This window comes from Gossypium raimondii, chromosome 3 (assembly GCF_025698545.1).
Source record: "Gossypium raimondii isolate GPD5lz chromosome 3, ASM2569854v1, whole genome shotgun sequence".
Classification (NCBI taxonomy): domain Eukaryota; kingdom Viridiplantae; phylum Streptophyta; class Magnoliopsida; order Malvales; family Malvaceae; genus Gossypium; species Gossypium raimondii.
In genome coordinates, this window is record NC_068567.1 from 14,677,691 (window position 1) to 14,689,869 (window position 12,179).

The 12,179-nt window shown below is 31.8% G+C and overlaps 1 protein-coding gene across 1 annotated transcript; it reads left to right on the forward strand.

Moving 5' to 3' along the window:
• Positions 1–491: 491 nt before the first annotated feature.
• LOC105797281 (probable xyloglucan glycosyltransferase 12) lies at positions 492–3,660 on the forward strand. The gene is made up of 5 exons (XM_012627240.2): positions 492–1,560; positions 1,658–1,966; positions 2,085–2,375; positions 2,459–2,572; positions 2,653–3,660. Exons 1-5 carry the CDS (start codon positions 817–819, stop codon positions 3,271–3,273), a joined length of 2,079 nt encoding a protein of 692 aa, XP_012482694.1. The 5' UTR covers positions 492–816; the 3' UTR covers positions 3,274–3,660.
• The last annotated feature ends 8,519 nt before the right edge of the window (positions 3,661–12,179 follow it).

The following is a 12,179-nucleotide window of genomic DNA, read 5'->3' on the forward strand; positions in this document are numbered from 1 at the left end:
TTAGACATTAAAAAGAAGGTTGAAAACTAAATGTATGCGAATTTATTTATTTGACCAATTATCTAAGATAGTAATAAAAAATTGTTTTTCATTTGAGCAACTTGATATTTTATCATGTTTTGAACGAGACTGTGGAACACGCTCTGAACTGGAGCGTGAACGGTGGTGCATTCTAACCAAACAAAAACCAAAACCATAAGATATCCCAAATAGAAGATTCGAAATTCCAATGAAGGGTATTTTCCAATTTACTAGTTACTGCAGTAAAAATAGGAAACTTGTTCGTATCCTCAAAAACAAAATGGGATTTACCCATTATTCATTAACCCTCTCAATTCTCCTCCTCTCATACACAAAAGGAGCAACAAACAATAAAATTTTACCTCTCTTCGTTTTGACCGCACTGTAAAATTCATCCCATCAAATTTATTGCTGAGAGTTATCAAAAATTTAAATCAGAAGGTGAAAAGGAAAAACAACTACGAGAACAACAAAATCTGTCATTGTCGCAACAACACTTTTCTCTGTAAAATTATGAACATCATCTCTGTATAAATCTGTCATTAGTAATGGCATCTCCTTTACCAAGCTGTAATTGAATGTGAAAGAGCTTAGAAGCTCCTCTTTGAAAACCAAAGCTTTTTTCTTTTTTAATTTCTTTTCTTGTTGGTATAAGTTTGGGTCGCCATTGCCATGATTTAGAGAGAGACCACGCTTGTTTATTTGCTTTCTTCTTCTTCCATTGTCATCTGATAATATTGTTGAATTTTTAGCCTTTTTTTGCGTCTACATTTCGGAGTTTTAAAGAAGCAAACAATGGTGCCGTGGTGGGCGAAGGGCAGCCACAAAGGAACCTCGGTGGTTGTGAAAATGGAAAACCCCAACTGGTCGATGGTCGAGCTCGAAGCTCCATCGGAAGAAGATTTCCTCATCGGCAGCACCCCGACCGGTTCGCGAGAAAAATTACGTGGCAAAAACGCCAAGCAACTCACTTGGGTTCTCCTGTTAAAAGCGCACCGTGCTGCCGGTTGCTTAACCTCCATTACCTCCACATTCCTAAGTTTCGGCTCAACCGTCCGTCGTCGAGTCGCCTCCGGAAGAACCGACGACAATGACATCGAAACCGACGAAAACAAAGCCGTTAAAACCGGTTTCTATAACTGCATCAAAGTGTTCCTTTGGCTATCCTTATTATTATTCTGTTTCGAGGTTGCTGCGTATTTCAAAGGCTGGCATTTTGGTGCCCCAAATCTTCAATTACAATATATTCTCTCGGTGCCGCTTGGTTTCAAAGATTTGTTCGATTGGTTATACACTCATTGGGTTTTGATTCGGGTGGGTTATCTGGCCCCTCCTCTTCAGTTCCTCGCTAATGTCTGCATTGTTCTCTTCCTTATCCAAAGCATGGATAGGTTAATTCTTTGTTTGGGTTGTTTTTGGATCCGATTAAAAAAGATCAAGCCAATCCCCAAGCACGAAGCTGTTGCAGATCTTGAATCTGGGGAAGACTCTTTCTTCCCTATGGTTCTCATTCAGATCCCTATGTGTAATGAAAAAGAGGTAAAAACTAGAAACCCAAAGATAAATTTTTTCTTTCATCATTTTAAAAGGAACCCTTTTTTTTTTTAAATGATGGTTTAAATATTTGTTTTTGCAGGTTTACCAACAATCCATAGCTGCAGTGTGCAGTTTGGACTGGCCAAAGTCGAGAATTTTGATTCAAGTTTTGGATGATTCCGATGATCCAATGACTCAGCTACTTATTAAAGAGGAAGTGCATAAATGGCAACAAGAAGGTGCCCACATTGTGTATCGGCACCGTGTACTTAGAGATGGCTATAAAGCTGGTAATCTTAAGTCTGCCATGAGTTGTAGTTATGTTAAAGACTATGAATTTGTTGCCATTTTCGATGCGGATTTCCAGCCCTCCCCTGATTTCCTCAAAAGAACTGTCCCCCATTTTAAGGTAACTAAATTAACTGCCTTTTGATTTAAATTGGGTGCAATTTTGAGAATCGAAGCACTATTTAGTATGTTTAGGATTAGTTGAAGTGAAATCTTATTTTTGGTTTTATGGTTATTAGGATAATGAGGATTTAGGGTTGGTTCAGACAAGGTGGTCGTTTGTGAATAAGGATGAGAATTTGCTAACAAGATTGCAAAACATAAATTTGTCATTCCATTTTGAGGTAGAACAGCAAGTGAATGGTGTTTTCATTAATTTCTTTGGATTCAATGGGACTGCTGGGGTTTGGAGGATTAAGGCTTTGGAGGAGTCGGGTGGTTGGTTGGAGAGGACTACAGTTGAGGACATGGATATTGCAGTCCGTGCTCATCTTCGCGGATGGAAGTTCATCTTCCTCAATGATGTTGAGGTATAGTTCTAGTTTGATTCGTTATACCGATAGTTACTTTCTTGATCGGTAGTTGATGTTTTTAGTCTTTATTATTTGTTCAGTGTCGGTGTGAACTTCCTGAATCTTATGAAGCTTATAGAAAACAACAGCACAGATGGCACTCTGGACCGATGCAGTTGTTCCGCCTCTGTTTGCCGGATATTATCCGTGCTAAGGTGAATACATATTTGAATTGGTCTTTGCTTAAAATTGTGATGATGAACTTTGTTCTTATTTGGTATTTTTATTGATGCAGATTAGTGTGTGGAAGAAATTCAGTATGATCTTTCTCTTCTTCCTGCTTAGGAAACTGATCCTACCGTTTTACTCTTTCACTCTTTTCTGCATAATTCTCCCAATGACTATGTTCGTTCCGGAGGCCGAGCTTCCAGCATGGGTTGTTTGTTACATCCCTGCTATAATGTCATTCCTCAACATCCTTCCTGCTCCGAAATCATTCCCCTTCATTGTTCCCTACCTTCTTTTCGAGAACACCATGTCCGTGACCAAGTTCAATGCCATGGTCTCTGGTCTTTTCCAACTTGGTAGTTCATATGAGTGGGTTGTTACAAAAAAATTCGGTCGATCATCCGAGAATGATCTTGTCTCCTTGGTTGAGAAAGGGCCAAAACATCAGCGTGTGGGATCCGAACCCAATCTCGACAAGATCCAAGCAGATCTTAAGCAAGAACAAAAGACTAGGAAAACTAAGCATAATAGGATATACACTAAGGAGTTAGCTCTGGCATTCCTTCTTCTAACAGCTTCAGCTAGGAGCCTCCTATCCGTACAGGGTATCCATTTCTATTTCTTGCTATTTCAAGGGATATCGTTCCTTCTGGTCGGTCTAGACTTGATTGGTGAGCAGGTACTATGAGGATCAGAGTAGCGACTTTGTAGGAAAATGTGGATCACGTGAATGTAACCGACACGTTCCAAAACGAAACTTTTGCAGTTCGGTGTCCGACCTGAATAGGAGAAGAAATATAGTTACATGGACAGAAGAATAACATGAATTTTGACATAGGGCACATGTAAAATTGGTGATAAATCTTCAGTACATGTAAGGTTTTGTTACCCTACTTTTAGATTCTTTTGCTTTTATGGCAAATTCTTTTGTAAGAAAGGAAGTTGTTGAAACATGAAACAGGAATTTAGGTACAAATTAAGGGCAAGGTAGAAAATTGATTCCTTTTCCTTTAGTCACTAATTTTCATGAGGATGGTACTTTGAGCTGATGTTAATTGAAGTAAATGTTTAACTAGTTCGGCTGTTGTTTTATTCACATCCAGCTATAGTGATTTTTATCCAATCTAACCCTTTTGCTTCACCAAATCCAGGAACCATTATAGTCCTTATTTGGTAAGAAAAACAGGGTGTTAAAGAAATTAACCTTTTTATTCATTTCTCAAAAGGTGTACATGTATGTATGCATGTGTTGTACGTAGAGGGTTACAGTAGTTGGAAAGTACGTAGTTGGGGGATAGCACATGGGGGTGATGCTTGAGTGGTGGGGTCGTATCCCATCCCTAGAGGAATTTATTGTAGCAGCTGGACCACACTAGGATATCAATCCAACTCCTTTTTAGCCTCTTAGTTAGCAGTACTCGACATTTAGAAATAAAAAAGGGGGTGGGGGGGAGGGGTTATATTTTGAATTTTTGCAAGAAAAAAAAGAAACAAAAGGCTTTGAAATTGATGCAACTGAAGAAAGAGAAAGTGAAATATGTTTGGGATGATGTGAAGTTTAGTTGGAGAATGTTTTTACATTCTCAAATGGAGAGAGGAGAGGGCACTTAAATTCTATGAAAATTGGAATCCATGGTCCAGCAGGAATGAAGTGTGGGGATAGGATTAATTCCGTTAAATATAAATGGTTGATCAATCTGCATCCCAAGTTCATATGAGTAAACTAACTTTTATACCAGCAAATCAGTCCCTCGGCTAAATGTTTGTTTTGTGTTTTGATGTTTATAAATTATTCTATTTGATTCTGGTCAAAAAAGTTTTTGTAATAAAATTTTTAAAAAAATTCAATGTAAACCCTTTTAAAAGTTAGAAATTACTTTTAAAAAATCTTCAACTTTATAAACACAATTTATAAATTTTAAAATTATGAGCTTTTATTAAATAATAATTTCGACTAATAAAAAGTAAGGATAATTATTTTTCAAAATCTTATAATTATTAGATGTTAATGGGTTTTATTTTAATAAAAAATATAATTTTAAAATTTTCATAACTTTTTTAATAATTTTAAAATTTAAAAGGGTTGAATTGATTTTTTAAATTTACTAAGATTTTATTTATCCTTCAGCTTTATTAATTTTAAATATTTTTATTTTACTTTCAAAAGTTTATGATTTTAATTGGATGAATGTGTAAAGGTTGAGGGATAAATTTGTTATTATATATTATATATAAACATCAAAATTTAAAAAAGACTATTTTGCTTACTCATCTAAGGTCATTTTTTCGATAGAAGAGCAAAATGCAATCAATGTATAATATATGAGATTTTGTGGTAATTTTATCTCATATATTATTTAATTTTATGGAGTAGGCTATATGTTACAAAGTTAGATTGTAACGTAATCATTTAATATTATTTTTTATACAATGTCTAGAATTATTTATATATTTTTAATTTTTAAATAAAAATAAATGTGTTTTAGTAGGTTGAAAATAATAATAATAACATAAAAGTCGTTTTTATTTAGAAGAATCAAACATAGAATTTTCAAAAAGAATGAAAAAGTAGATAGAGAAGAGAAAAGATAGGTAAAGTAGGTACATCAGCTTCCGACCGCTTATCTCTAAAACTTTAAAATATAGATGCCGGCCTCTAAAATCATTGTAGCTGCGAGTAAATCCCGGATCTCTCTTTCTGAGTTCCATTTTTTGTTTTATTATTAGTATTTACATCATTTATATATTCACTAAATCGACCACAAAAATATTATTTTTAATCAAAATACCACCCATTTTAATTTTTCTCACCTGAGAGCGTATCATCATCTTACTTTTTTTCAAAAATAATTAATATTGTTTTTAACCTCAATCATTCCTATATTTAAATTTACTAAAATCAATAGGGTTAAATATTTTATTAATCATTTTTCTACGTATTTTATTTAAATGCAGGTGCCTCGTAAAATATGTCTCATTTAAAATGAGTGTCATTTGTATTGATTTGAACAAAGTGGTAATTAAATTTTTATCGATATTCGTTTGATACTGAATTCTACTTTTATAATATTGTATAAAAATAGATGCCATTTTGACGAATAAAACCAAAATCTTCAACATATATAATACACAATATATAAGTTTGTTATTTGACACACTAGCATCATATTCTTTTATATTTGAAAGGAGAGAATTGAACCTAAACTCTTATACCTATAACATTATACACTTGCCATTAAGTTCTGAAGTTATTGACAGCACTATATTTTTAATTTACACAAAATAATTAAAAATTGACACACATCATTTTCCTTTATATATTTATATATTTTTATTTTTAACACCTTATAATCATACGTTTTTCTCTCAATTTTACTTGTGGAAATTTTAATATTCTACATATATATACTGTACATATGTTTTCCCTTCATAATTAATTTGTTTCATTTTACAAAGTGAACTTGGACTAGTTAGTTTGTACCTATGGAATTTTAGGCCACAAGGATACGAAGTGCAATTCTACATAACATCTCTTGGCATGTGGTGGGTATATTTGATAAAGAGTTGGACTCTTTTAAGAACCCCAACTATTGCTTATGCTCAAATTGACATCATTCTAACACATGTTTTATATCTATATCAATGCAATTACTTATCCTAAAATTCAAGTCTAAACATGAAAATAATGTCGAGGTAAAAATGTCACAATTGATTTTTTATGGTTAAGTATTTTTAATATTTTAATTAATTAAATTTTATAAATTATATTTAAGAGATATTTCATTGGAAAATTTTATAATATACCTTTCAAATAAATTTTAAAAATAAGTTATTAAAGTTAAGCAATTTATCAACAAGTAGTTGAGTATAACGGTAAATCACATTGCACTCTCAAGGGGATAGCATAGGTTCAAACCTTGAAAACAAAATTATTGAGAAAAACCACAAAACCATAAAACGGATATGTATAATATAGAAAAAAATTAAATAATTTTTACCACTAAACTTCAAAATATAACAATTTTAGTGAAATTAAAGAAATAATAAAAAGTATATATTAGATTGATATCTGACCTAGATATAACTTTTTTACATTGGCAATCCATTTTTTTATTGACGAGTATTGGCAACTGAAAAGGATGTTATATATAACTTTTTAGTATTGTTAAAAAAGTATAATATTTGATCTAAAAAACATAGAGTAAATATTGAACCATCAATTAATGAAAAAAGTCAAAATGACTAGCAATGCACAACAAAACAGAACAGAACAAATGAAAGGCAAAGATAAGGCAACTATTAACAGAGTTTTCCACAGGTCAACCACCCAGTAATTCATCAAGACAAAGAGAATTTCATACCAGGGGCATATTTAGGGAATTCTTATGGAAATAGCATATATGACAATATAGACACAATAGGGAGTTCAGGCTAGTAGAATACAAGCAATGGAAAATCAGCATTGTACTCAGAATAGAAAATTCAGAGATAGCAATGATGGCATAAAGACACAACTGGGAGTTCAGGACAGTAGAATACTAAGCAATGGAAAAATCAGCACTGTACTCAGAATAGATAATTAGAGATAACAATGTAAGTAGTGGAAAAATCAAAGCAAATTTTACCTAATAATTCAAATCCAAAGTATAATTATAAGCAAGTATATACCAATCGAGCATAACAGATATAACTTCCACATTGTTCACAAATATTCATTTTTAACCTAAAAAATTTCTTATAATTTAATCTATTATAATTTTCTCATTGAACCCACAAATTCTTGTATGGCAATAAAGACACAACATAGAGTTCATGCTAGTAGAATAAAAGCAAAGGAAAAATCAACTCAGAATAGAAAAATAAGAGATAATAATGTTGGTAGTGGAAAAATCAAAGCAAAATTTACCTAATAATGAACCTCGGTGTTGAAAGAGAAGAAGCGAGAATGATGGTTTTCTAGCCTTGATGTTGAAAGAGGTGAAGCGAGAATGATGGATTTCTGCGATCGGTTTCAGCAATAGCTGTTGGTGATAGGATTCAGTCGAGAGGGTGGTACTAACAAGTTATATACAAGATCCGATAATCTTGAAAATGGAAGGGAAAGGGAGATTTCTTACCTGAGTTGGGTTTGAGTTCTTAATCTTGTTACAAGTGGAAGCAGGTAGAGCAACAGAGGAAGAAGGCGACATGGATTAGGTCTAAGGAAATTTGGGCTGGCTGTTTTGCTACTCAAAATACTTTGGTTGTCGTTCGAGTTGCTTGGAAAATACTCAAAATACTAGTTTCAATGTCATTCCATTCTTTTTGTTTTTTTTCAAAATTGACCCAAAATTATTGATTAATTACAAAAAATATCCACTTGCAAAAGCATGTACGAAAATTTAAACTTTTGGTCTATTTGCATGTTAGGTCTGTCTCCTATTGAAATTAAATTTAAATAACCTTTAAAATATTTTAGAATTGAAGTAAAATTGAACTTGGCCATTTTAACACGATTTAAGTATTTTAAATCGAATTAAACTTTCAGTGCAAGCATTTGAGGAAGAAAGAAGTCTTTACACCAATGCAATTAAGTATTGATAACTTGGAGCCAATCAAGGGTAAAATTGGAAATGGATTATGTGCTAACTTTTTTCTTTTTCTAACTTATGTGTTAACTTATGGGGAAATCAAAGTCTGAAATTCTTGCCGGTGAATGTTTTACCAAACTGCCAATGGGCAGGGATGATGTTCCAAGAGGTAGAAGTGCGTCTGTCACTGCTTGTGATCCTGAATAAGAATGACTAACTAACTAGCACAGCGTTTAATTGCCAGTTCTGACCCCAGTTTTGGCTCGTGCTCATCCACCTTGTCCTTGATCCTTTCACGCTAGCCTTTACGATATCCCCTGCACCTGCCACGTTGAAGATCAACACCAAGTTGAAGTATCGAAATCTGTTGATTGTGAACCTTAACCCTCCTCTTTTTTGGCATGGCACCCTGCGTAATTTAAATCAAAACCACCACCAATTTTAATATTATGTACATCTCATTATAACAATGATTAAATAAATTTCTTATTTGAAAAATACATATAATAAGCAACCGTTGAGAGATTTGTCGTTGTGCACGGTCAGATAATACAACTCTTTGCAAAGTATCCTGATGAGGAGATTAAGAAGTGCACATTTGTTGTAGGCCTTGCACATAAAATGGAGGAGAGACACCATACAAAATGGTTATTTAAAAAGGACTAATTATGACTATTTCAATTTTAAGGACTAAATTGAATAAAATGTAAAACTTTAAGGGGAAAACGAATAATGAAATTGAATTGATAGATACATATAATAGATTTTTATAAGATGTTTGGAATTGATAAATTGAACTGAATTGTTATATAGATCGGGAATTGAACCAAGATGATTATGCTTTTATATCTACTAATCCAGCAGTTGTTGAGAGATGTGTCGTTGTGCATTGCTAGATAATATTACAACTTTTTGTAGAGTATCCTGATGAGAAGATAAGAAGTGCACATTTTTCGTAGGCCTTACAAATAAAATGGAGTAGAGACACCATGCAAAATGATTAGTTAAAAAGAACTAGTTATGACTATTTTGATTTTAGAGACTAAATTGAATAAAATGTAAAACTTTAAGGGGCATATGAATAATAAAATTGAACTGATACATACATATAATGGATTGTTATAAGATGTTTGGAATTGATAAATTGAACTGAATTGTTATATAAATCGGGAACTGAACCAAGATGATCATGTTTTTATATCTATTAATCCAACAGTTGTTGAGAGATATGTTGTTGTGCATGGTAAGATAATACTACAACTCTTTGTAGAGTATCTTAATGAGAAGATTAAGAAATGCACAATTGTCGTAGGCCTTGCAAATAAAATGGAGGAGAGACACCATGCAAATTAGTTAAAAAGGACTAGTTATGACTATTTCGATTTTAAGTATTAAATTGAATAAAATGTAAAACTTTAAGGGGCATATGAATAATGAAATCAAACTGATACATACCTATAATAGATTTTTCTAAGATGTTTTTAATTAATAAATCAAACTGAATTGTTATATAGATCGGGAATTTAACCAAGATTATCATGTTTTTATATCTACTAATTCAACAGTTGTTGAGATATATGTCGTTGTGCATGGTCAGATAATACTACAACTCTTTGTAGAGTATCCTAATGAGAAGATTAAGAATAACACATTTTTCGTAGGCCATACAAATAAAATGGAAGAGAAACACCATACAAAATGGTTAGTTAAAAAGGACTAGTTATGACTATTTCGATTTTAGGGACTAAATTGAATAAAATGTGAAACTTTAAGGGGCATACAAATAATGAAATTGAATTGATACATATATATAATAGATTGTTATAAGATGTTTGAAATTGATAAATCGAACTGAATTGTTATATAGATCGAGAATTGAACCAAGATGATTATGCTTTTATAAATACTGACTAAACAACTATTGAAAGATATATCATTGTGTATGGTCAAATAATACTACAACTCTTTGTAGAGTATCCTGATGAGAAGATTAATAAGTGCACATTTGTTGTAGACCTTACAAATATCGTTCCAACAATTCACAATTTATTTAATCACAGAGTTAGTCCACAAGAAGTATGTAACACCCCTCACCCGGTCCGATCATCAGACCCGAGTTTCAGGATGCTACTACAATTATCGAAACATTCAAATGAAAATCATAACATTGAATTCAATTTAAATAATCAAGTTGTTCTAAATACATGCATAATAGAATTTATGAACCAAATAGAGACTAAATCAAGCATACAAACATAATTTAATAGATTCGAGCATGATTAAGGATGAGAGACTTGGTTTCCAAAATTTCAAAGCTTAATTTGGTTAGTCCAATTTAGTCCTTTTCTTGACTAGAAATTGTAACTAAGCATCGCTTATTGGTTCTATAGCCAATTCATAACTAGAAAGTTTTTCTAGATCCTTTCTAATTGGGGCTAAAACTCCAGAAATTAAAAATGCAAAAATACGAATAGCACTTGATATTGTTACAAATGCCTAGAAAATGTCATATTCATAAAGCAGAAAAATCGCCCAAGAGTTGCCCAATACAAACTGTTTGTGTTCATGGTAATATTAAAAGCCTAAAGAAAAAAGCATGCTCTGAAGCATGCAAGAAACTCCATCAAATTGGCCTATTGTGCCTGATGTTGTTTTGGAAGAAAATGATATAGAAGAAATTGGTAATTGTAATGACCTGATAGTTACGGGGTGACGGAAAATGAGATTCAGGACTCTATTTTCGTAAAACGAACCCGTAGATATTTTTACTAAATATTTACAAGGTTAGTTTAGTAGTGAATTAGATTTTGGTTAAGTAATTTTCGTGAAATTAGAAGTTATTAAGATATAAGGACTAAATCGCATTAAAGTTAAAAGTTGAATTATAGATTAAAATAAACTAAAAGGATTAAATTAGCAATTATACCTTTGTTCTTTGAAACTGGATAGACATGGGTTAAAAACAATTAATATTATGTTATTATTTATATATATATTATGATTAAAGTTAGCATTAATGTATGTATATTATAATAATAAGAAGAAGAAATAAAATGAATTATAATAAAAGAATAATAAGAAAGTGGAAAAAGATGAATGCATGCAAAAAGAAAGAAAGAAAAGGAGAAGAAGCTTACGACAAACTTAGGGACTTTTAACCTTTTAACTTCAATTGGTTAGTCAAATTAGTCATTTTTCTTGTAATTTTTACATTTTTGGAATCCTGGTACTTAGAGCTACCCGACCCATGTCATAATTTTTAGTATTGTTTAATATTTTAGATGTTGTCATTGTTGAATAGTTTAAGTACTATGGGTTAAAGTGATAGATTTTTAAGTTAGAAGTGGAAAATGACTAAATATGAAGATAATTGTTGATTTTGTGTAGTAGGGACTACATTGTGAAAATTTTGAAATTAAGGGGTACAATTGAAAACAGAGAGCTAAATTTAGCATAGAGTGAAATTAGTATAAAAATTTGAGGTTAAATATGGATATTAAAATTAGTCTCAGTTTAGGGACTAAATTGAGTGTTAAGCAAAATGTGGTGTAACATTTGAAATTTAATGAATATTGAGTTGTGTATTATTAATCTATTGTAATTATTTTATCCTGTAGTGAACGTCATCCCGAAATCCTCGAGTAAGAAAGGGAAAGACAAGATCGACGTCGAGTAGCTCGAAATATACGGTTTGTGTTTCTATAATCCGAATTAAGTTATAAATTATTACATATTGCAATGTTATGCATGGTAAGCAATTGAGGTGAGTACTTTTGTATTTTGGGATTGAATTGAATTAATAGTTGATTTGAAATGAATTGATTTTGTATATAATGAAATGTGTTGATTATGTGAATATTGAATTGACTATATGTGATAATGTATATATATATATATGATAATGAGACATTGAATGTATTAAAATGTGAAATTAAACCTTATTAACTGTTTCAAGCTAAGTCGAATATAGATTTCATGCCATAGGATAGGATGAGTTTAGGGATTTCTTCCACCTCGAATTGAT